Raw genomic sequence first — 27,407 nt, forward strand, 5'->3', positions numbered from 1 at the left:
AATTAAGATTCAAACATTCATCTGGCATTTATTTGATAACATTCAATAAGCAAAAGTTTACTCAATTTCTGCTATGTACCAAGCATTGGAGTTAGACAAATATGAATCAGGATGTGTTCTCAAGGAGCTTATACTCTATACCTCCAAAGAAAGAAAACAATTTGAACATGTTAAGTTCTTACTATGTGAAAAGTACTGTGCCTTTTGAGGTCTTGAGAAGAACATGATATTTAGAAGCAAGAAAAAAGCAAAAAATCCAAAACAAAACCAAAACAATCATTTAGCATTAGATAAATCTGTGTACATATACTAAAGGATGGTGACCTGAACCAAAGGAAGGACAACATCATTTTATCTCAGTTGTGCACTTGCAACTAGCTTTGCAACTTTTAGCAACTAATTTATGATGACATCCAAGAGAAGATATAGCATCTGGACAGTTACCAGCATCATCAGCATAGGCACATGGATTGGCTGAAAGACAAACAGATTTGGATAAATAGGACATGGTCAATGAAAGGAGAAAATCCAATTTAATTTAAAAACATTTTGAAGTATCTACTATGTACCAAGTATTATACCTAGAATTGTTAATTCAGTTAAGAATTAAAGAGCCAAGATGTATACGTGTGTGTACTTATACACATGCACACACACACATATATATTTTATGTACACATAAATGTATAAGTACATACATAAATACACACATGTATGTACATGCATGAGGGATATTCTGTGCAAATAAACACAGATGAGAGTGCAGAATGTGAGATAATTCTTAATCTACTTACAAAGGGTGTGGGAACAATAAACTGTTTGGCAACACTAGCCTTAATGAAGAGGGATTTTCATATCTCTTAAGACTATGGAATAACTAAAGATAAGTTGTTCCAGGCTAAGATGGCAGCAGATTAGAAGGAAGGGCCATACTCTCTTCATAACCAATTGTCACAAAAGGACAAAAATCAAAATCAGATGAGTGAAGGATCTCTTCCAAGGGCACAGCCTTGAAGGTAGCCAGTTCTGTGGCAGTTCCAAACTATAAGTGGGTAAAATTAAACCTACCAAAGTATGAGCTGATTACTCTTATCCCACACCATCTATCATATCAGACTCAGAATTAGGGCCAGGCAATATCTAAATTCTCAGGCACTGGCTAAGAGCACCACAGTGTTATGAGGGCATCACAGAGCCTTGGCAGTGAGACTTGAGACCAGAGGCTGGGGAGCATGGAGCTCGGAGCTGGGAGCACTGGCAGGGAGACAGGGCAAATCCTGGCTGGCTGTGGCAGACACAATGGAAACTGGAAAAATAAACTCAGGGCAAGACTCTTTAAAGCCCATTACACCAAGACCTGCCTGTCTACCTCACACAGACTTATGACTGAGAAGCCAAGATAATACAGAGAAAAAAATAAGCACAGCAATGGCTGCCAACGAGAAGGAACTAAAATCCACAAGTACCAAAGAAATAAACTCCAACAGAAAAAGCCTTTAATCTTTGATAATTTTTATGCAGAAAAGGAAGAGAATACAGAGGTGACAGCAGAGAGTAACAAATAAGCAAACACATCCAAACTTTAAAAAAAAATGGAAATTGGTCACGAGCTTTCAAGGAACTCAAAATGGAGTTCAAGAACCAAGTAAGAAAGATAGAAGGAAAATGGCAGAAAAGTGAGAAATAGAAATTCAAATAATTAAAAAAGAAAATAAATAACAGTTTAAAAGAATCTCCCACTTGGAAAAAGAAACCCAGAAATCACATGAAGTAATAAGAAAATTGGAGACCAGAATTGACCTGCTGGAAGTCATGAAAAGCAGGATAGACCAAACCAAAAAGGAAAATCATAGCTGAAAACCAGTCTTTAAAGACTAGAATTGGGCAAGTAGAAGCTAATGATCTCACAAGACAGCAAGAATTAATAAAACAAAATCAAAAGAATGAAGAATAGCTAAAGATATATAGAAATTCAGGGATATGGAAATGGTATGAATGAACACTCAGATTAGATGGGTTCAGTCTTTTCAGTAAAACACATGAAACTATATTGTGAGAGATTAGAATCGCTATAGAGTTAGAACCTTGAAAAGAGATTTTATGGAACATAATAGAGAGTCAATTCCAGATGATTAGAATGTTGTAATATATTTTTCATGGTCTAAAAACCATCAGTTAAACAAAAAAAAAAGATTTTAGTGCCATCTATGTTTTAGAAGTTGTATAAGATGGGGTATATAAATGTATATATAAGTCCATATATATTTTGATAAATAGAGTATTATATATGAAATTTTAAAAAAATTATACAAGTGAATAACCTTTGTAGGAATAATAAAATGTCACTCAAGGAGGTGGTACATGATTCTTTAAGCACTTATCTTTTTCAGAGGGTTGGAAAAGGTGGGCATGAAGAAAACTATTTAATTAATAGATCAAAGGGACAGAGATTTAATGGTAGAAGAAAATTTATAGTGTCTTAAGCCTAACCTTCTCATTTTACAGATAAGGAAAATGAGGCCCACAAGATTTAAGCGTTCTAAAAAATTAAAAATTTCAGATTCAGAGAATTTACATAGTGTGTCCATGCTCAAAGAGTGAGTAAATGTTGGGAGCAGAATTTAAACAAAGAATTTCCTGACTTCAAGCTCAATACTCTATCCATTACACAACATGTTGCCTATTATCATCGGGACAGTTTGAAGATAGTAGACAAGAGTCTTTGTTAGAAACACAGATTAGACCAGAATAATTTCATTTTCTTCTTGGAAAAGGTAACTAGACTGGAAGATAAGGGAAGAACTGTATGTTTAATTTATCTAGATTTCAACCACATAATTTTTAAATCTCTCTTCGTACTTAATAATGAAATGGAGAAATTCAGAAATTTTGAATGATTAAAGCCTCAGGAGTACAAATAAGTTTAACAAATAGAATAATCTTCCTCTACATAATAATTGAGGTAAGAATCTTCTGACAGCTATATAGCAGAGCAGATAAAGTATTGAACTGCAGTCACTACTATCTTGTGTTTTGATCATTTCTCAGACACTGTGTAAACCTGAACAAGTCTCAGTTTTTCTCACTCAGTTAATATGTAAAATGGAAATAATAATACTATATATCTCAAAGCTATCATGCATATTGAATGAAATGATTTTTTAAAAAGTTCTTTGTAGTCATTAAAGTACTACATAAATGTTAATAAGTATTTTATTTTTGATGATGACAGTGCTGATTTGGAAAGAAGTCTCTAGCATAATATCTTAGAAATTCATATTTTACCCTCCACTTTTCAACATTTTCAACAACTTGGATCAAGACAAAGTTTATCATATCAGTTGTTACAAAACTATATATCTAACTAGATGACCAACCAAATCTAAGATAAAATCAAACAGGGATAAATGTAAATTTCAGTTCAAAGAATCAATTGCACAATAACCAAACTGGATTAAGGGGTGAGGATGGTGAGTAGAGATTGATCTGTCAAAAATTTTATAGAAAACGTATGATTAGATGTCAAAAATAGTGTTTGTTGATGGAATAATAAAGAAGTTAAAAATAATACTATCTTGGGCTGCATTGAGAATGGATAATTTTCCAGAGCAAATAGAATGATAATATCTCTACATGGAATGAAAAAAGTGATAACCTATGGCCAGATTATTTCTTGAATATTCTGTTTGTTTATGGGAGCATTATTTTAGGAATGATACTATAAAACTGATGTGTGTCCATTGGAAGGGAATCATGTAAGTTATGGTTAACATAATATATGGGGCACATTTGAAAACCTGTGGAAACTTTAACCAGAATTAGCAAAGTTTTAAGAAGGATATAACTTTTCAAGTATTGATAGGTTTCCTTGAGTCAAAGGAACTAGAATTGTCTGCTCAGCCTGGGAAGGAGAATAAGGAGCAAATGGCAAAGGTTTTAAAGTAACACATTTAGTTCTATTTAAAGGAGAAAAAATCAAAACAAAAAGCTCTAACAATTAGAATGGATACCAAGGGGATTGAGATAATGGCTTTCTAGGTTTTCAGGTTGAGCCTGGATTACCTTTTGTCAAGGATTTTGTGGAAACTATTATTGATCAGTTAATATTTAGACTAGATGGTCTCTGAATTTTTTTCCAATTATATAATCTGTAAGATTGTATGATTCTGAGACACTAGTGTCCATGAAATTTCCAATTGCCATATTTGGTCGAGGTATTATATGTCCTGAATGTCTTAGGCCAAGTATCCACCAGGAAGGGTGGCACATTAATTCATTAGTTTGGTATTGATTTAAGTCTTCAGCATTGTCTTAGCATTGATTATTTTATCACATAAACTAGCTGGGAACTCATAAATAAAAGAAAAGGACTATGAAATTCTGAGATTTAGGATAGGAAAAAGGCTCTGGCAGAAAGGCTTAAAATATGGCTGAGGGAACAAGAGATATGTCTAAGATCAGAGTATATTCAATGGGCAGAAAGTTGGAAAATAGGACATGAGAAGAAAATATATAAAAGAGAGGCAAAGTAGGACCAACACCACACCTATTTCTTTAATGATTTTATTTTGTGCTAGCATTGCTTATAGGACCAAGAATCTGATAGCAAAGTCAAATGTTGGGATCCAGTTCAGTTTTTCACTCTGTTCTAAGATCATGGATCATCAAAGATGTAGAATTAGAAGACACCTTGCAAACCATGTAGTCCAACTGTTTCATTTTACAGATGAAGAAAATGAGGTTCTTTGGGCTTAAATGATTGATCAAGGGAACAAAGAGAATAGACACAAAATCAGGTAAAGATTGAACCCAGATCTTCTGATTCCAGAACTAGTGTTCTTTCTACTCTACAATTAGTCTCTTAGTAAATGTGTGGGTAAGAAGGATAACACTATCTGCATCCCATAGGCAACCTGACTGAGAAGCTCCTAAATGTTGGAAAATAACTGAGATACAGTAAATAACAAAAGGTGTAAAAGAAAAGAGAACATTATATATAGCTACAGACTTAATACTTGAAGAATAACTTCTTAATATTCACCTATAAAGAATAAACTGGAAAATGGGAACACTGAAGACATAATCTATGTATATATATATGCATATATACATATATATTTCTCAGATGATGCCTTCTCTGGTGTGGGAAGGGGAGGAAGGGGCTGAGATTCTTGGAAATAAATTCTCTTAATAAAAAGAAATAAAAAGTGTTATGGATGTTATTTGGGACCAGTGACTTTGTGGTCAATTACTCTCTTTAAGTTATCTTGATTTGGAAAACTTACTACAGAGTCCATCTTCACAATGGTGGGGGCAATCTCCACATGGGATCCCCTTCTTATAAGGAGTAGAAGTATCAGGATTATTTCCCCTAGAAAACCAAATTATCAGAACTAATTAAATAACAGTTTTGTCCAAGGGTTATACTCTTGGCAGAAACTATGCCATCTATCTTAATAAGAAAAATCCACATAATCATATAAGTAATCATTCATATGTAATTCAGATAATAAACTGTCCATAAACTCTACTCTGTATTATTGGCATGCCAAACCCATTTTTCTGTTATGTTTTAATTTGACACTCAGGTTTCCACCCTCTCCTTCAAAACAAATTTACATATTATTTCCTAGGCACAAGATGATATTTGTAATTGGTACCACAAGAAAGGCAACCTACAACTCTTTCATTTATACAGCACTTCATTCAACTTACTTTGGAAGGTGAGATTTTTGCTTTGAAACTGGGACTCTTTTGAAAGGTGACTTAATATACAGTGGAACATGAAAAGTATTACTTCCTGTATGTCCAGATACCTGAGACATAGAGGTAGACAACTTGCCTTTGTGGATTGAATTATGGGGTCCTAGATTATTTCCCCTGAAACAGTCAGATGTTTTTCCATTTGTGTTCTATTCCAAGATGTGTTCCATTGTCCCCATAACTCCTGATATACTCACCTTAATGGGGAGGGGTAAAATAATTTAATTAATAGCTTAAGCAGTACAAAGCATCATTTGTGACAGAATGAAACAAAAAGATAGTTAAATTGTCATGGGGATGAGAATAGTTTATAGCAAAATTGTAATGACAGAATAAGGCCCTGGAAGATTTGGTGGACAAAAGCTAAACATGGCAGATGGTACATGAGATGGAAGATTATAGAAAATGAACCTTACTTCATAATTTTTCACCCTTGGATCAATCCTATTTACAGGTCAAAATTTGCCCTAGGGCAAATGGAAGAATCAGAAATTGACCTTAGGCTGACTTTTCTTTTATAAATTAGTTTATTGGGGGCAGCTGAGTGGCTCAGTGAATTTGGAGCCAGGCCCAGAGACTGGAGGTCCTGGGTTCAAATTTAGCCTTTGATACTTCCTAGTTGTGACCCTGGACATGTTACTTAACCCTAATTGCCTCATCTTTATCATTCTTTTGCCTTAGAACCAATATACAGTATTCATTCTAAGATGTAAAGTATGCATGTTTATATATATGTATATATACATATGTAAATTAGCTTATTCGTAGAAATAATAAGTGCTTCATATGGAAAGAAGTAAGCTTTTTATTCCAGAATTTATATTTTAGTTACCTCAGAGTATTTAGACAATGTTTGGCTGTATAAATATATCACTAGATACAATAAAACATATTAGACTTTCAGAAGTGCGATACAGTTTTTCTTTAAACTCTTATATTAGTTAACTCTAAGACAAAATGGCAAGACCTAGACAACTGACATTAAGTGACTTGCCAAAGGTTACTTAGCTAGGAAGTGTCTGAGGTCATATTTGAATGTAGGACCTCCAGTCTCCAGGTCTGGTGTTCCATCCATTGTGCCATTTAGGGACCCCTGATACCATGTTGTAAAAGAAGATCTCTAGTTCAGGATCTCTCATTTATGTCTAAATGAGTTTCTCCAAGACAAAAGATCCTTTTAGGGAGTAAGGTGAATATTCTGAGATACAAAGGGAGATGGTGATCTTTGTTTCTCTATAACATGAACATATCTAATTCCTTATTATTAGACTTAATGGCATTTTGAGTTTTCTTAATATGGCTCCCTTCCTCCTATTCTACAAAAACAACAACAGTGGAGATTATGTTAATTGATGATAATAATGATAACAACAATAATATTGATAATAACAACAAAAGCTACTGGGAAGTGATGTTCTTTGTACATCTGATAAGGACCTGCATTCACAGCCAAGCTCTGACACTATTTGTGAGATATTGGGGGAGTCACTTACCTCTCCATTTTTCACTTTCATTAAGAGTAAACATGAAGAATGTGAAAAGACAGTCCCCAAGGTTGCACCTATCCCTAGGAATATGAAGCCATTTAAGTGTAAATTTAATGGCCAAGAAATAAAAGAACTATGACTAAGAATCCTGAGGAATCTATTGTTAGCTATTAAATCAGCAATGCAAACTTCATGAAAATAACTTCTCTTGAAAAGAAATGTTAATTTGAATTTCACTTTTGAAATCATCAAGAAGGTAAATCATTATGCTTTAGTTGACTACATTATTTAGAATCACAATGAACTTCAAAATATACATTTATACCTACCTATGACAATAGTGGCATACATAGAAGTATTTGTATGTCTCCCTACTGGGGCAATGAGCAACCTCACAGCCAATCATGTAAGAAGTGGACCAAACAGTCTGAAGAGACAAAAGCAATGTGGCTATCAAACTTCAGTTGTATTTTTAAACACATTTTAAAAAATACCATGAATTTTTAAAAAGTTTAAGAAGTTGTTTTGAGTCTTCAGGTGCTTTTAAAAAACCTATATGAGGAAATGATGAAAATTAGTGTTTTCTCACATTCTTAGGCCTTACCTTCCTTCCAGCTTGAATCAAAGTATATAAAACAGAAAAAAAAGTCTGGAAGTTAAATTGATGATTTATTTCTTTTAAATTTTTTTTACATTTTATTCTGGGAATTTGATGGCCCTTTATTACAAAGTTTCAGGGAGATAGTGCCTAATTTTCTTCCTTAAGAATTATTAGAAAAGGGAGCAAACCACATTTGTTAAAAGACCACTGCACTCAAAATTCCAATTCCTTTTTGTCATTTGACAGGATTACAGCTTTGGGGGAATTGTCACTGAATAAGAACACATTTCATTTAGTAAAGAGAAAAACACATTTAATTATAACTATTCAGCATGTGGACTGTCAGGGATATTTCTGCCTCAATAATAAACTCAAAGTACATTAATATGAATTTCATAAATAAAGAATCTATTCTTTAGCATTCACACACAAGTATCCCTGGAAGGACAATGAACTAGACTATAAATTGATATTCATACTGGGCCCAGACATTACATGATCATCAGAGAAGAGTAAAGAGAAAAAAAACCTGATATTTTGCTGAACATTAGAAGATAGGAAGTACTAGTCACTTCCTTCTCTTCTTATTTCCAGTTGTAAATATCAAAGAAGTCTGAATCAGTTTCAACAGATAATTACTTTTTCCATTCAGCCATATAACTTGTGTTGGGGTCCACTTTTCTAAAACTACTTGTTTGGGGAGAACCAAGGAAAGGAGAAATGAATTATTATTAGTCTTACCCAATTGTAAATAGCTATAAAATAACTTGGTTATTAGAGTATCCTGCCAAGCTTGCCTAAGCAATTACCGTACATTTTTGGATAACTAGTCCTAAGTCTTGACTTTTTTCACTATGGGGTACACTCCAGGAAACACTAGCAAAAAATATGCACAGTTCAATGCTGGACTCATTATTGTATAATACCTGAAACTTACTTCAAAGGAAAGAATTATATACCCCAAAGGAGAACTGGATAGAAAAAATTATGATCAGTATCCTCATCATTTTTCTAGTGGTAGTCCTACAGAAAATTACGTCGGAGAGGAGGGAGTATAGAAGAAACATGGCATTCTCTTTCTTAGAGGGACCTGAAAGTACATGCTTGCCAGGCCAATCATAAATATAGGTCTTTAGACTCAGTCCACACAAGCTTTGAATTTGCTAAATCCTTTTTAGACATGGCAGGTACCTCCTAATTGTGAACATATTTCCCATGAGATTAGATCTAAATTTTCTTAGTTTGATAATGTAGAGAGATCAAATGGAAACAAAAGAGATAGTTAAGGAAAATGGTGAAGATATTAGTTTCCATAACAGAAAATGATAGAGATTATGATCTGAAAAAAGGTTTTTCAATTACAATTTTTCTCTATGTTTCAAAGTTTTGTCTCTAAGATCTATATATCTTGAAATCCAACAGATTAATCAAAATTGCAATTATAAGGAAATGTATGACTTGAAAGGGAGATTTATTTGAGGCTGACAGGCCTTAGGGAAAACTTGTCTCCTGTCAACTAAACATACACAGAATAGATTTGTATCAAAAAGTCAAATTAAATTGTGGTTAAAAAAACTACTAAACAGCCTCACATGAATGTTTTCTAGTGAACAATTATCTTTGCAGCAAGACAATTATTTTGGAAACCAAGTAAATACCAAGAAAGAACTTATTGAATAAATCTGATCAGAAGAAAAAAATGTTAATGGGAATAATCTAATTCATGTATCCATAATTTCCTTTGCCAGCAGAAACCCAGAAAGCCTTTCCTACTTACCCCAATTGCTAGTTCCTTTTTTTCCTCTACAAATACGTTCAGTCCATTTTTTTAAAAAACACTAAACATTGGTTCTAGGACAGAAGAGCAGTAAGGGCTAGGCAATGGAGGTTAAGTGACTTGCCCAGAGTCACACATCTAGGAAGTGTCTGAGGCTAGATTTGAACCTAGGACTTCTCATCTCCAGGCCTGACTCAATCCACTAAGTTACCTGGCTTCACCCTCCTTCAATTCATTTTGAATTAATCTTTTATATATCTCTGTTCAAATTTCCTTGCAGAAAATCCTTAAGTGCAAAGATAATATATACTTTTCCTTTGTACTTAGAATGATGCCTGACACATAGTAAATACTTTGTTTGTTAATTACATTATTGATTGATTTCTGACATTCTTTTTGATTGCTCTACTCTCTCATATTAACCTGATTAAATAAAATTTTTTTCAAAAAATATCAAGGATTTTGAATGTGCACAGCATCTCATTAAGTACTAGTATAAATAGAAAATTAAATACGACACAAATTTGGGTCTAATTTAAAAGTTATACATATGTATTAATAACTATAACATGGAATAGAAAAATATGACAATTCATGATACAAATTAAAATTTTGTGGAAAATGAAAGTTAACATCCCTTTCTAAAAATAATCTGTTGAAGATGACAGATAAAGAACATCTGTATAAGCAGAATTGGTCAAAGTAAATCATGAAGAAATACTTTAAAAGGTTCCTTTCATGCTCTCTACTGTCTCTTCTGCTTTGAGAGAGAAAAACCGGGGAAAGATAAGTATTGTATCTACAATTTGCTATGAAGATGATTACAGGTAATTGGAGGGGAGGGTGTGAAGCAGAATTTCTTAGTAGCTTGCTGATCTGAGGAGACTGATAGTTCTCTGGCTGAAGGAAATATTTATCATTGAAAGTGTGTAACTTTGTTTTGTTCTTTTTCTCAGCTTTCTACTTATAAGTGAAAAAAAGCTTGGCATTGCCTCATTAGTTTGCAAGGAGAGTAGCCTTCCCTAGTCACAGAGAAATGAGGAATACAAGAGAAGTACTTAGCAAAGCTGTGTTTGGTATAGATTGTTCTTCAGGGGACCCACAGAGATGAAGACTGGATTCAGGAGTTATGAGTTTTCCTAGGCAAGTAGATTTCCCTACTTCTATAACTTCCTGTTGAATTTCTTTAAATTTATCTCAACTTCTGTGTGGATAATCTGTGCATTGGAGGAAGAGTGTGACCCAGGCATATGGATGGATTGTTATTTTGTGGTTATTTCTAATTTTCCCTTTTGTTGAGTAAATTATATGATTACCACTTTTTAAACTTATTGTTGAGTGAATATTTTAAGATGAATCAATTGTTTTATGGTGACAGGCTTTGCGTAAATAGGAAACAGACAGATGAGGGCTCGGGAAATTTAGTAAAGCATGTCAAAGGCATATTTCCCCTGCCCCAGAGCTACCTATAGGATTGCCAAAGTATAGAGTTAACAGTAATATCTTGGTGCTTGGGGCCAGATATAAGATGGTGGGGCTCAAAGCTGTTGGTTCAAGGACCAGTGGAGGTGAGATAGGATGGGTGGGTTCCAGTGCCCACATGGCTGAGTCCAAAGCCATATCCATGTTGCATAATTTTGAGGAAAAGGAAAGATAATTTCTGATTTGAGAGAAGGGAGATCATAAGAAGGAAGCATGATAAAGAAGGCATAGAATTTAAACCAGCAGAGATAAGAAGATATGTCAATTTAAGACATTTTGTACCTCATAGGGGGAAGAAAGTATGAAAAATATCCACAAGACAATGAGTAATTGAGTAATTGAGTAAATGAGTAAAAAAAATCAATGGGCTTTTCTCAGTTCTCATTCTTCTCCAACTTTGTGCAGCCTTTGACCATATTGATCACATTCTCCTCCTTGATATCCCATTTTCTCTAGATTTTCAGAGTGCTCCATTCTCTTGGTTTTACTCTTGTCTATATGACTGCTCCTTTTCAGTCTCCTTTGCTAAATTCTGATCCAGATCATACCTTCTTAGCCATGGGTGTGTCATTCAGAGTTCTCTCTTTGGTCATCTTCTTTTTGCCCCTAAACTACTTAACTGGATAATCTCATCAACTTCCATAGATTTAATTACTATGCTGATGATCCTTAAATTTACCTAACCTGCTCTAACATTTCTTCTGACCCCCCAAAATCTCATCTCCAATTACTTTTCAAACATTTCAAACTTGATGCAGAAGATATATCTTTAACTTAACATGTCCAAAACAGAACTCATCATTATCTCTTTCCCTTAAATCCTATTTCTGTAGAGCACAACATTTTCCTTGCAGGTCCTTATACTCACAACCTAGAAGTCATCCTGGATTCCTCTTTGTCTCTCACCCTTCATATCCCAGCAACTGTGAAGGCCTGTTGATTTAAACTGTTTAAACATGCTACATCTGTTGAATATTCCCCCTTCTCTTCTCTGATACTTCGAACAGTATGGTGAAAGTCTTTGTCAGCTCACCTAGATTATTGCAATAGCCTTGTGGTAGGTCTGTTAGCCTCAAATTTCTCCCCATTCTAATCCATCCTCCAGTCACCAAAGTAATTTTCATGTTCAGGTTTGACCAGGTAACTCTACTACTCAATAAACTCCAGTGGCTCCCTATCACCTTATAGATCAAATACAGAATGGTCTGTCTGGCATTCAAATCCCTTGATAACCTACTTTTTCCAGTCTTCTTATATATTATGCCAAGTACTCTTCAACCCAGCAACACTGGCCTCCTGTCCACTCCACAAGCAAGACACTCCATTTATCAGCTCTGGGCATTTTCTTTGGCTGTCCCTCATATCTGGAATGTTCCCCCTCCACAGCTCTGCCTAAGAGCTTGCTTTATGATGCAAATAAAGTCTTACCTTTTATTGGAAACCTTTCACAATCCCTCTTAAATCTAATGTCTTCTTTTTGTTAATTATTTCCTATTTATCCTATAGATAGCTTACTTTTTCTATATTTGTTTACATGCTGTCCTCCCCATTAGATTGTAGGTGACTTAAGTACAGAAACTATCTTTTCCCTTTTTACCTGAGGTTTAACATAGAACCGAACATAATAGTCTCCTAATGAATATTTATTGATTAATTATTTGATTGAATTCATTATATAAATGGATGAAAAGACTATGATTGTAGGTAGACAAGAGAGGCTATCAATCTTAAGCTTTTAGCGAGACCATGATCTCTTTTGATATTGAAGTAAAAAGAAGCAAAAGTCAGATTTTTATCTCATTCTGCAAAGTGTCTAATTCTTTAAAAAACTCTAAATCTCATTGATGTAGCATAAATCCTATCTCTTTAAAACTAATATTTTTATATGATGGTGAGATTCAAAAAACTACAATCTTTGCATTAAAATTAGAAGCCAGAAAGTAAAGGAAAGACGTGCATAAATAGGTTGTTTGATGTTACTAAAAATGATTTGTACATCAAAAATGTCATAAAATATCTTACCACACACATATATGACTAGAAAAGAAGGTAAATCACTCTTAGTGAGAATGTGAAGCAGTGAAGTATACTAAAAATTCTGTCAGTTGTCCAAGAAGGGAATATTTAGTGTTGGGGAAATCATCTACATCATATTTATGGGAAAATATCATAAAGTTTCAACTTCCATTTGAAGAAGGTGAAATCCACTGATGAAATCAAAGATGTGTCATTGAAATAATTTTCTAAAATATATGCCAAAATATGTTTGCAATTATTTAATCAAATGGGGTCATTTGTTTAAAGGAGGCATAATATGAAAGCAAGAATCTTAAAGTAGAAATAAAAAATTCTCTATTACCTATAGATTTTCTCTTTAACTTAACCCAGGTTAATGTATTATAGTGAATAAAAACAAGCAAGAATGTTAGGAGCCATCTCTCAATACATAAATCACTTTCTCCTTTAATTGATCTCATATTTTAGTGTGCAGTTGTTCTCTGAGTGCTTCATTGTACTAGCTTATTAACTAATAGATAAAACATTCTTGGGATGAGTGTGATCATATTTCTTTTTTATTTTACATGATACATAGCAGAATATTACTAAACTTGCCCCAGAGTACATGTTAAAATATAGAATATCTATTAAAATTATCAAGTTAATAAATTGATTAACTGAGAAACAAAAAGGATCTATATAAAATGAGTGCAAACATTTTAATCTGAGGAAAAAAACTAAAAAGAATATCAAAGAAGAAAAAACATAAAAAATTTAAATAAACAAAACCCCCACATTGATCCTATTTTCTAAATTTAATGTGATGCCATTGTTAGTGACTCTATGGAAGTCCTCTAGTATATCAGTATAGCACTTAGATAATCCTCAGTTTTTCAAGACTAAGACAGTCTTGCAAAAAGAGAAAGGCTTTGGATATAATTTCAGTCATAGACTTCACATTTAAAGACTAATTAAACTACACTTAGTCATACACATCTCCAATTTAGTCTCATGGTAGCCAACTCATGAAGAACACCTACTTGAGTAACTATAAAGATATTATGATCTATATCACTGGAAAGTGTTCCCATCAAAATAAACCGTAGATTTCTGTGATACTTAGGTAAAAAAGGAAGTGACTAGAATACATTTCTAATTTATTCACTATTGTTCAGTAGCTTTCAGTTGGGTTCAATTCTTTACCTAATTTAATGTTTTTGTGACAAAGATACTAGAGTAGTCTGCCATTTACTTCTACAGCTCATTTTACAGATGAATAAAATGAGGCAAACAGCCTTAAGTGAGTTGCCCAGGGTCACAGAGTTAGTAAGTGCCCGAGTCCAGATTTGAATTCAGGAAGATGAGTCTTCCTAACTCCAGATCTGGAACTCTATCCATACCACCATCTAGTTACCCCATATTCACTTATAACTATTTATATATAATTGAGAATGCATTACTAAACTGAATAAAATATCATTATACAACTTACCTGAGTATAGTGCCCAACAACTAATCCTGGTTTTATTGGTCCAAAGCCATACTTGAAGTTTTCTGACTCATCATACCAGATTTGGATTACATCTGACCATGACAGAGGATCAGAGGAAAACAACAAATTTTCTCCACAAAAAATATCTGGAAAAATAGAAGTCTTAGGATCAAACATTATCCATTTGTAAATATAAAACATTTGTCAGCAAGGCCATTATTTAATTTTGTTTAACTCTATTACTTGCACATTATAGGACCTCAATAAATCTTTCTGTGGTTGTTTTTAAAATGGATCTGCCATACATCTTTTTCTTCCTTCATATTTTGCACATTCTCTATCCTCCTGATATTACTGAAGCAGTGACATATATATGACCAAATCAGTCACATCACTAATACTCAGTTCAGTTCTCTCCTTTTAGTGTCTATTCTCCATAGGCGACCAAGAACTGATCATATAATACTCTAGTTTTGTTGTTGATAGCCCAGAGGACCCAATTAACCTTGAACTTATTATAGACACATATGTAATATTTACTATTATATATAATATTTACACAATGCATAAATATATCACAAGAAAAGAATAAAATCTATATAGGAATAATAAGTACATTGATTATTATATATAAAATCATGTCATTTCTATAATATATTCTCATATATTATAGTATTATACAGTTAGAAATTGGAAGTACAGAAAGTGGATCTTGATAGCAGAAAGAAAAGAAAACAGAAAGAGAAAAGGAGAAAAAGAAAGAAAAACATTAGAGATGACTAAGGTCTCCCATCTAACTCATTCTGGAAAGTATCAAAGACTTTTTAAAAAATTCAAATCTTATTGATGCAGCATGAAATTCTATCAACTGTGTTCGTCATATAGAAAAATATTCTCTTCTTTTACTTATTAATTACGGAATTAATTACAATTCACTACAGTGAAGTAGTATAATTTTTTTCTACTTACTTCTTAAGCATGAACTATCCCATATTGCTAGTTTTATTAGCATATGAGTTCTTTGAAAGAAGAGACTACTTAGGGGCAACTAGGTGACTCAGTGGATTTATAGACAACTCTAGACGTGGGAAGTCCTGGGATTACATCTGGCCTCAGCCTCTTCCTAGCTTTGTGACCCTGGGCAAGTTCCTTAAATCTATTTTGCCTATTGATTCTTCCTTGGAACCAATACACAGTATTAATTCTAAGACAGAAGGTAAGGTATTTTCTTAAGATAATATTCATTTTCCCAATTACAGTCATATTGCCCAGAAGAATATCTGATATAGTAGAGGTTTTGTAAATGTATACTAAATTACATTTACTTTTAGAGTTCAAATGTTCTCTTTTGTTCATTTGGCAGTAGAGAAAGAAGAAAGAAACTGATTGTGGCTGCTGAGTGAGCATGTGCTTCTGATGTACTACTATTTGTATGGCTCTCTTGAAAAAGCCAAAGAAGAATAGGTGTAACTTGCCAACTCAGTTATAGAAGAATGGTAATTATTTCCTGCTAGCGTGTAATTGCCAAGAGAATAATTTTTGTATTTGTAAAAGATGGCATTTGTCAAAACTCCTCTTGGGAGATAATCCTCTTGTAAAACAGATCTATTTCAACTTGCTCTGCCAACATTAACATAGAATATTCCAAGACTGTGAATTGTACATATAAGTAATATTTACTGTTGACAAAAAATGAAATAACAATTAAGGATATACTTAGAGTCTAATTGCTTATGTAGTATTAAAAGTTCTTTCATAAATGATGTTGAATGACTGATTCAACATGTCAAATAAAAAATATTGTAAAACTTTATTTTTATGACTGATTGAAATTTTTAAAAAAGATACATTGTGAAAAAAGGGGGTTTTGGACCCTAGAATTATAGGTTTGTTCTTCCAAGTAAGCAAAGGGATAATACTACGCTTTTTAAACTTTTCCTAAGGTTTTATTTTCCTAAGATTTTCCTAAGATATGCCCAGAGCTCTGTGGTTATTTATATATGTAAAACTTTTTTTTCTCTCTCTCTTTCCGCATTCATGAACAATCCATTCATCATCTATCCACCCATTGCTTACCTTAATAACAAACATATTGATTCTTTTTTAAAACCCTTGACTTCCATCTTAGAATCAAAACTATTTTTTGGTTCCAAGGCAAAAGAGTGGTAAGGGCTAGGCAATGGAGATTAAATGACTTGCCCAGCGTCACACAGCTAAGAAGAATCTGAGACCGGATTGGAACCCAGGACCTCTCATCTCTAGGCCTCATTCTCAATACACTGAGTCACCTAGTTGAGCCCCCCCCCCCAATATTGGTTCTTACTGGTTCTTTTCCCCTCTATGTTTAGAAATTAGAGAAAGTAGACCTCCACAGTAATATTAAAATGTTAGCATCAACTATGTCCTTCAATCAAAAAATCTAATATCTAAATCTGCAAAGGACTTCAGAAATCACCTAGACTCACATCAGAGACTTTGTATAAGTTCTTGACCCTCCTTAGCATATCTGTGATCAGTGATATTTGTTGGAGAAGTTATGGAATTTTAATATAAGGTAAAGTATTTTTAAAAAGCTAGTATGGCCTAATCTTTGCCAAAGTGTTTTTTTAATATTCTGAAATAGCAGTGTCTACGATTCATTTTAAAATATAATTTGTCAGAGAAATATCAGTATGCATGCAATTCTTAAAAATAATACTTAAGACATGTAGAGCAGGGGCATTCAACTGGGGATCATTGAAGATAGACTTGGAAGACATTCTCTGAATTTTAAAGCTCTTGGTTCTCAAGTAAAAACATTTAATTTCCATCATGTTTTCTTCCCATCATCTGATATCATTTCTTTGGAAATCTAGTTTTTCTCAAATATATGCTAGTAGATAAAATGCATTTACCCAAATAAATGTTAGTAAATATCTCATTGAAAGATGTAAAAAAAGAGGAATGATCTAGGCCAAGCCATTCATTTTATAGATGATTAAACTGAAGACCAGAGAAATAAAGTGATTCACCCAATATTACAAAGGTGGTATGTGACAGGGCACAGATTCAAACTCAGGTCTTGTGACTCTTTTCATCAGCACCGTACTGTTCACCCTGAATGACCAGACCTGGGACTTGCTAAAAAGTCCTCTAGGATAACTATAACTATGTACCTACCTGTAATCTGCCTCTTGAATGTGGCACTATGTGTCATCTCACACTCTTTTGCCCAGTTTCTGGCATTTTGTGCTGCTTTTTCATTCCATTCCTTAAGTTGAAGAATAAGAATCTGTTACATAATGTAACTAGCTTATAACATATTTTCTTGGTATTTAAATTTAGCTTAGCATAATTATTCATTTTAAACAATGAAATTTTCTCATAGTCGTAGAAAAGTTAACAAACAAAACAAAACAAAAAACAGATCGATGCTAAATTTTTCTAAGACAAATCTTGGAGCTACATTTGTAGGTGGTCTGAGATCATTTAGAAAGATAAATGGTGAATTGTAACATCTCATCAGTGATGAACTATGTATAAGAAGTAGCTAAAGATATAGTAATGCATGATCAGAAAAAAAAAACTACTTATATGCAGAGACAGAGAAACAACAGATGTACAACTAGAATAGCCCACTAGTACATAAGACATATAACAAGACTTAGAAGAAGGTGTTCTCTGGGAGGGAGTTATAGAAGAATTCAGAGGGGCATTACACAGGTGCTTTTAGATCTAAATATAATATTCCATAACCATAGGAACCCAGGGTTCAAATTTTGACTACTAAGTAGATATAAACATTGTCACCTCTGTAGATCTGTTTTTTTTTTGTTTGTTTGTATGTATGTTTGTTTTTAACTGGACCTCATAAACTGGGGTATGGGCTTCTGGATGAGAAAGCTCTTTTTTTCCAGTGAAAAATAGTAATTATTCTTTAATTTATTGTCTGAGAAAGTTGCCTCAGATACTAAGAGGTTTAGTAACTTATACAAGATCTCATCTCAGAGTCCTTGTCAAAGACAAGATTCAAATCACCATTTTCTTGACTTCAAAGCCAGTTTTCTATTCACTAAAACATTCTGCTTCTCTATTTCCCTTTCCATCAAGTTAGCAAATCTTATGACACCTTCCAGATTAAAGTGCTTTAATTCCAATGGCTTCCAAGGATTAGTCTTCACAATCTGATATGTCACTATCTCTATAATTTCAATGATTTGGGGATTCCTTCCATCAATGCAGGTCACAGTCCATTCATGCCTACTCATCCTGTAAGATTCTTGTCCAAGCTCTCCCACAGAACAACCAGAGGGTATCCACCTAATTTATTCCTTCCAAAATAATGCAATATCAATACAATATATTCCCCAAAGAGATTGGGGATTCTGTTTGCCAGGTGATTATAAAGTCTCTGAAGCTGTACTTTAGAACAAGGAACATAGGTAGCCTTAATGAAACTAAAATCATGTGTATATCCTTCCATCTAGTGGTGAGATGGGTGAATTACTTAAAAGTATCCATTTTATATTTTACATTATTCCATTAAAAAATAAAAAAACAACAACTGGTTATTCTAGCACAAAATGATCCAGTTAACCCAATAGCTTAGGACATAATAACAAGAAGATGGAGATGAAAGAATCCATACTCATATGAGGCATTCAATTTCATATTTATTAAAATTATTCCCCATGGGTATTTGCAATTTTGATTGAATTGAAATCTCTCTCTCCCTCTTCCCTCTCTTTCTTTTCCTCTCTCCCATCTCTCCCCTTTCTCCCCTTCTCTCCTTTCTGTCTCTCTCTGTCTTTATCTCTCTATCTCTCTGTCTTTCTTCCCCCCTCTCTTGCCCTTTCTTCCTTCTCTCTCCCCTCTTTCCCCATCTCTCCTCTCTGTCTCTGTCTCTCTGTCTCTGTCACTGTCTCTTTGTCTCTGTCTATCTGTCTGTCTGTATTTCTCTCCCTTTCTCCCCCTCCCCCTATTCATGATCATTGAATTGAATTTAGTCTGAAATTGAAATAAATGTAATTATAGAGAATAGCATTTGAGGACTAATACTGACATGATTATTGTTGTTTTGTTGTCCTAATGGCTCTGGGCCAAGAGTCAAGAAAGCTTAGTTCTGGTCTCTGTACAATAAAACAAACAAACAAAAAACAAAAACAAAAAAAACTAGCCATATCACTATGAGAGAGTCATTTCTTACCCTTGCCTTCAGTTTCCTCACCTATGGAAATGCTTAATTTGATAAACCCTAATTCTCCTTCCAACTCTGAAATTTGTGTAAAACTATTCACACTGTCCCCGTCCTGTGTACCTTGTGACTAACTGTACCCATTTGCAAAATTTATAACTGCAGTAAATTCAGAAAACCCTCAAGTATTTCTAGAATATACCCTCAGACCCTGGCCAGCTCTCAGCCTTAGTACTTTGGGATTAGTGGTGATGCATCCTGAATATGGCCACCATGCATGGCTTCCTCAAATTATTTTTTCCCAGATATTACTCTCATGTTTAAGAACTTATCATTTCCCCATTACATCACATTGCTTCTGTGTTTGTGTGTGTGTGTGTGTGTGTGTGTGTGTGTGTGTGTGTGTGTGTGTGTGTGTTTTATCTTGGCATTCAAGGATTTTTATAATTTAGACTCATCTTAATTTTGTCACTTCACACTTCAAAAGAACCATCCCTTCTAGCCAGGCTATTTTCCCCAGTGTCTTCTACATGTACTTTTCTTTTTGGCTAAATTTGAACCCAGGACCTCCAGTCTCTGGGCCTGGCTCCAAATTCACTGAGCCACTCAGCTGCCCCCAATAAACTAATTTATAAAAGAAAAGTCAGCCTAAGGTCAATTTCTGATTCTTCCATTTGCCCTAGGGCAAATTTTGACCTGTAAATAGGATTGATCCAAGGGTGAAAAATTATGAAGTAAGGTTCATTTTCTATAATCTTCCATCTTGTGTACCACCTGCCATGTTTAGCTTTTGTCCACCAAATCTTCCAGGGCCTTATTCTATCATAACAATTTTGCTATAAACCATTCTCATCCCCATGACAATTTAACTATCTTTTTGTTTCATTCTGTCACAAATGATGCTTTGTACTGCTTAAGTACAATAATTAAATTATTTTACCCTTCCCCATTAAGGTGAGTGTATCAGGAGTTATGGGGACAATGGAACACATCTTCTGTGATGGAGGAAATGCCAGAAGAGAATTAACTACTGGTGTTCCCTTTGCCACAAGTGTGTTGATGCTATTTGCGCTTTTCAAGATTTTGTAAGATGTTGTATGACTGGGATTCATAGGCATTAAAAAGACCAACAGAAGAAATGCCTATGCGTAGCTCAAGGCTCAGGAAAAAAAATATCAGAAAAATTTTGCAGCAAGGGAATCTGATATTAACTATGGGATCAATTTTCCCCTACTCACTAAACTTCACTGGCTTCCTATTGCCTCCAGGTACAAATGCAAAATGCTCTTTTTGGTATTTAAAGTCCTTTATAACCAAGACCTTTCCTGTCTTCCTGGTCTTCTTTACACCTTTCTTGACATACAGTCTTCCATCCAGTGACACTGGCTTCTCTAACATAACAATTCCATTTTCCTCTCTCTCTATTTTTAAAAGAAGAAAGAAGAAAAATTTGTCCTCCTATCTCTCTGACTGTTCATGCTAGTGACTGATTGCCATTTCCCCAATATCATCCAAACCTGCTATAAGTTGTAATAAAGGGGATACTCTGAGATAGAGATACTTCTGAGGGTGTGTATACTTGAACTAAAACCTGCCAGAGTATAGGGTCTGTTTGAAAAGGTATTTGCAGAATAAACATAAAGGAGATACTGTTGTAATAAAGGGGCTACTTCTGGGATTTCTATTGTAATAGAGGGGATACTTTGAGGTTTCTGTTGTAATAGAGGGGATACTTCAGAAGGTGTCTATTAATTATACTGGATGGCTAATGGATCAAGATTTCGCCTACCCTCCTCCCTCAAATGCCTCCGTCCTGTCTCCCTTTCCCTCCCCCCTTTTAGTCAGCCACCTTCTAAGTAACTCAAGGTGAACTGTGAGGTTTAGAGAAGATACTCTTTTCTCAAGTGAGGGATTTATTGGGGAAGACAGGAAAGGATGGAGGATGAGGTGAGAGGGATGGGGGGGTTCCTCTAGTCTAGCAGGTTTGGATGATATTGGGGAAAAGGCAATCAGTCACTAGAATGGACAGTCAGAGAGTTTGGAGGACACATATTTTTCTTTTTTCTTCTTTTAACCAGCCAGATAAATATCAGTCAGTCAGCAAAAACTTCAGGCCACAAGCAGCTAAAACTTAGTCCAAAAACCAGAAACCCCAGCTTCTTCTCCACCACTCTGTCAGAAGCCAAAGAGGGGTCTCTCTCAGATTAAGTGAGAAGTAAATTAAGCCCAGTTCAGCCTGGCTTGGCTCCAACTGTCTTTCCTGGTTGCCAAATGGAATGCTCCTCGTGATTGACAGCTCTTCTGTCCTCAGGTTTGTGTTGCATGCTTGCCTTGCAATTTCTCTCTTACACATTACTACCCAGAGCAAATATGAAAACTTCTGGCATTTAAAATCTTTCACAAGTTATCCTTTTCCTACCTTTAGAGTCTTCTTAAACTTTATCTCCTTCTATGTACTCTATGATTCAAAGAATTTTGATCTTGCTGTTCCTTACAAGAGACATCTCATAGTCTTTCTATTCCTTTTTGCTGGTGATTCTCCCCTGTTTAGAATGTCCCACCTCTTCAATTTTTCTTACTGCCTTAATTCCTTTAAGACTCATTTCATATATTACCTTCCCTCCTTGACTATATGTCAAACACTTGGTGAATGACTTCTCTCTCTCTTTTTTTTTAAACCCTTACCTTCTGTCTTGGAGTCACTACTGTGTATTGGTTCCAAGGCAGAAGAGTGGTAAGGGCAAGGCAAGAGACTTTTCTTTCACAAGTTGTCTTTCCCATTAGTATGTGAGCCCTTGGAGAGCAGGACCCAGATCTTCTTCTCTTTAGAAATTAGTAGATAGTTTTGTATATAGTAAACAATTAATAGGTGCTTATTGAGAGTATGTATGAAGCTGGGAAGACAGAGTTGAGAGAGATTTTAAAAACTTTAAATGGCAGAGGAACTTAAATCATGTCCTAAAAACCAATTGGAAACCCTCTTCAAATTTTAGATCAAATACCATATTATATATAAAGTCATTTCAATTTGCCTTATCTGATAGTATTTTCTCCTCCTCCTATTATCTTTTAATTATTTTAAAATTTACAAGTATATTTTGCATTTCATTTCTTAATTGGTTTTCACCAGTGTAATTTAAGCTCCCGGAGGAGAGAAGTCCTATTATTAATTTATTAATTTCTTTTCATCTCTAGCACATAGTATATTGACCAAAAAATAGAAGACATTTAATAATGACATACTGCTGATCAGTTGTTGAGCAAGGATGTAATAACTGTGCTTTAGAATGATCATATTGATAGCTGTATCTATCTATGATGCCCAACACCCCTCACCAGTTCTGAACATTTCTGGGTATGTGGCTTTTAGGCTAGAGTTCCATCACCCTTTATCCTGGTCTTTCACCCAATTTCTCTTCTTTATTCTGGAGGGAAGGGAATTCCTATATCCTCCTCAGTTTCAATTTTCTTTCTTAGTATAATGAGCCAGAACTTCAAGGCCATTCCTGACCTGAAGGCATCTTAATTCCTATTCCTGGAAAAGAAGATTCTGTGGTTACTCAACTTGCCACTGCTCCTAAACTGTTTTTTTAAAAATATTATTTACTCATTAATAGGTAAGGTAGGGCATTTTTTTTAGAACTCTGAAAGATAAATATCTTTTGTTATTGGATGGTCACACACATATGTATGTGACAGGATTAAGATCCAAGTCTCTTAAACTTGGGGCGAGAAAATGTCAGCAGATTCTTACTGATGAAGGAAGATTACACATCATTCACTGTATAAGTCATGATCTTACCATCTTCAGCATGTTTCTGGCTCTGGGAATTACTCCTCTCCGGAGGGCATTGTGTTTGCCAACAATTTCTTCCTGGATATTCACAGATTTAGTAGAAATTGCATCATATGGGACCTTCAATAGTTCACCCTGTTCCAAAAAAGGTACTTCAGGATTGTTTCAAAATATTTTGATTGAATATGATAATGTTAAAAAAATTTTAAGCTATATGTGTGCATATTTAAAAGGAAATATTCATCTGATACAGAATTATTGAATGCCTTATTTCGCTCTTTGTATGCATATGTGTATGTGTATGTATAGTGTATATATACATGATATTGCTATATATATCTACTGTAGCTATTTATATACATACTTAGATCTATATTTATATATGCTCATTGATGGTTGATCAATTATTGATTAGGAAAGTGACATAATTAGATGACTTATTATGATATTGATGTGCATTTATGAATGTATACATGTCACAAATATATATCATAATAGCTAAGAGGTAGGCAGCAAATAATAGTCTATGAATAGGACTACAAAGACATTTAAAAAGAAAATACTTTAGGGCAGCATTCATAGGAAGTAGATATTCATCTCTGTCAGAGAGTCATAAGATTATAGATTTAGCTGTGGAAATCACTTCATTCACTTATTTATTTTAAAACCCTTTCCTTCTGACTTAGTATAAATTTTAGAACAGAAGGTTGGCAAAAAGTAGGCAATTTAAATTAAATGACTTGGCCAGGATCATACAGTTAAGAAGTGTTTGGGGGGAGATTTGAATCTGGGTCCTCCCAACTCCAGACCTAGAGTTTCATCCAGGGATCTAGTTGTTCCTAGCACCCTATACCAAGATAAATTCAAAATGGGTGAATGACTTAAATATAAAGAGTGAAATCATAAATAAATTAGGTAAATATAGACTAGTATACCTGTAAGATCTGGGAAAGGAAGGAATTTAAGACCAAGCAAGAGATAAAGAATATTGAAAAATGTAAAATGAATGACTTTGATTATATTATTAAAGAGGTTTTGTACAAACAAAAAAAATGCAACCAAAATTAGAAGGAAAGCAACAAACTGGTAAAACATTTTTATAACAAAACTCTCAGACAAAGGTTTAATTTTCTAAATACATAAGGAACTAAGTCAAATTTACAAAAAATCAAGCCATTCCCCAATCAACAAATGGTCAAGGGACATGAATAGGCAGTTTTCACATGATGAAATAAAAACTATCAATAAGCACACGAAAAAGTATTCTAAATCTCTCCTGATTAGAGAAATGCAAATTAAAACAACTCTGAGGTGCAGATTGACCAATATGGCAGCAAAGGAAAGTGATAAATGTTGGAAGGGATGTGACAAAACTGGGACACTAATACACTGCTAGTAGAGTTGTGAATTGATCCAGCCATTCTGGAGGGCAATTTGGAACTTGCGCAAAGGGCTTTAAAGGAATGCCTACTATTTGACTTAGCCATATCACTGCTGGATTTATATCCCAAAGAGTTAATAAGGAAAAAGACTTTTAAAAAATATTTATAGCCACTCTGTTTGTGATAGCAAAAAAATTGGAAAATGAGGGAGTATCTATCGATTGGGGAATGACTGAACAAAATGTGATATCTGATGATGATGGAATACTATTATACTGAAAGGAATAATGAACTGGAGGAATTCCATGTGAACTGGAATGACCTCCAGGAAGTGATGCAGAGTGAAAGTACTAGAACCAGGAGAACATTGTACAGAGAGACTGATACACTGTGGCATAATCAAATGTTTTCTACTGTTTCACTTTTCTACTAGTAGTAATGCAATGATCCAGGACAATCCAGAGGAACTTATGAGAAAGAATGCCATCCACATCCAGAGAAAGAACTGTGGGAGCAGAAAAGCAGAAAAAACAAACATATGACTAATCACGTGGTTTGATGGGAATATTATTGGGGTATTGATGTTAAAAGATCACTCTATTATGAATATCAATAACATGGAAATAGATTTTTGAACAATGGTACATGTATAACCAATTGGAATTGCTTTTCAGTTCTGCTAGTGGGGAGGAAAAGGGGAGGAAGGTTATCTTGAATCATGTTACCATGGAAAATATTCTAAATAAATATTTTTTTAAAAGTCACTTAGTCTAAACTGCTTCTTAATACTCACAGAGATAAAGAAACTAAGCTTCAGAGATGGTCAGTGACTTGTCCAAGATAACACAGATAAAATATATCAGAGCTCAAATTTGAATTCAAGTCTGTTGATTCCAAATTTCTCATTCTTTTCATTGTACCATATTATCTCTCTACTTAAACTTAAAACTTTTTTTTGAAGAACTGTATAATTGTATCACAATGATAACATAAAGCCTCACATCTACAAATATAGCCAGATAAAGTTTCAGAGTTCAGCTACACATATGACCAAATATGAGTCACTTAGCCTCCCAGAGTCTGTTTCCTCATCTGAAAAATAATGAGAAAGTTGGATTAGAACAAATTTGTGTTATCTTCCACTTCTACTTTTAGGATACTATCATTTCATGAACTTTAGGACTAAAATATAATGATAAGAAAATCACTCCATTTTCCCAAGCATTTTGCCTCAATGAGAGTAAGAGTTTGTGTTAAATTTATGTCTTGTTCTGACTCACCTGACCACCTCCCCTTCCAGTCAGTAAATTTATAACTAGCCAGTAGAAAGAGGCAATAGTAGGAAGATTGCAAAGGGGAGCGAACACCAAAGTCATATACAAACTCTCTCAAAAATCAAAGGTGCATAATTTGCAAAATTTTGTCAGCCACTAACCAAAAATCACATCCTAACAATATGTGCTAAATCAGAGAAATCAATCTAGACTTTTCTATCAGAGTCTTTTAGTCCAATGATAATTAGTTCTCAGACAAATTCTAAACATCCTCAATAGGACTAACTGTATACTAAATATTACTGACAACCTTGAAATTGCATAGATATGTTAATTTTAAAGTTTTACTATCAACTTTGAGATGTTTTGGATATATTAATGAATTACCCTCTAATTGGCAAAAAGTTAGTCTGTTCCTACTATAATATAAAAATGAGACTTCAAATTCCTACTCCCCCAGGACTCTTCCATATCTACCAGGGGCATTCTGTCTAGTGCTCCCAGCTCTAAGCTATGGTTACATGAGTGATTCATTGTGCTTCTCCCCCTCCTCATCTATTTCCCATTCTCCAGGCCTCCCTTTGGCATTCCATCCCTCCCCATGCTATTTAACTACAGCCTTTTCTCTATTTCTCCTAGTATTCTTTGTGACTATTAAACCCTATATTCTCTCTGCCTTATTATGATATTTTATCCTCATTTACCACTGCCATCACATCTTTCCTAGCAAGTATTCAAAGAACTGTGTGGGTCTGACTTTTCATAATTTCATAAATTGGGAATTCAGAATTTCTAAAACAGGGTGACCCCATTGCCTTCCTTCGTTATTTTTTCTGGTTGCATGAGAATTTGTCTTATTTGTTGGTCTGCTTTGTTTAGTATAAAAGTCAATCAGGTAATATAAAATTGAGCTTGTACCTTAATAATCGAGACAGCTGAGAAAACCACAGGAAGTGCTGAGAAAACCACAGGAAGCAAGCAGTAGAAATTTCTCAGGGCCATATCTGAAATAAAAAAGAAATTTATTTTCATTGGTTTATAGGATTTGGAATTAGAAGGGCTCTTAGCGGTTAAAGGAGAGCTAATTTTCCTAAGATAAAACACAAATTATAGAGAGTAGAGGCAGTAGTTGATCCTAGGTCCTTTGATTACAAAGTCACTGCTCTTTGAATCCTGCAAGGT

The 27,407-nt window shown here is 34.2% G+C and overlaps 1 protein-coding gene across 1 annotated transcript; it reads right to left on the reverse strand.

The window, feature by feature from the left end:
* On the reverse strand, positions 1-27,407 carry LOC100015767 (serotriflin-like). Its single transcript, XM_007484076.2, has 7 exons — positions 27,144-27,407; positions 23,576-23,704; positions 17,760-17,850; positions 14,601-14,746; positions 7,580-7,677; positions 5,286-5,371; positions 1-474 (listed from the first exon to the last, which is right to left on the reverse strand). Exons 1-7 carry the CDS (start codon positions 27,255-27,257, stop codon positions 347-349), a joined length of 792 nt encoding a protein of 263 aa, XP_007484138.2. The 5' UTR covers positions 27,258-27,407; the 3' UTR covers positions 1-346.

Source organism: Monodelphis domestica, chromosome 2 (assembly GCF_027887165.1).
Source record: "Monodelphis domestica isolate mMonDom1 chromosome 2, mMonDom1.pri, whole genome shotgun sequence".
Classification (NCBI taxonomy): domain Eukaryota; kingdom Metazoa; phylum Chordata; class Mammalia; order Didelphimorphia; family Didelphidae; genus Monodelphis; species Monodelphis domestica.

What these genes read in the sequence shown, in the direction of transcription:
- LOC100015767 (XM_007484076.2), bottom strand. Translation starts at nt 27,257, where the DNA reads ATGAAAATAAATTTCTTTTTTATTTCAGATATGGCCCTGAGAAATTTC. An exon ending in CCAGAAACATGCTGAAGATG is followed by an intron (nt 17,851 to 23,575) that starts GTAAGATCATGA and finishes CTTCAACTTAAG; the next exon opens with GAATGGAATGAAAAAGCAGC. An exon ending in TTGTTGGGCACTATACTCAG is followed by an intron (nt 7,678 to 14,600) that starts GTAAGTTGTATA and finishes TTGTCTCTTCAG; the next exon opens with ACTGTTTGGTCCACTTCTTA.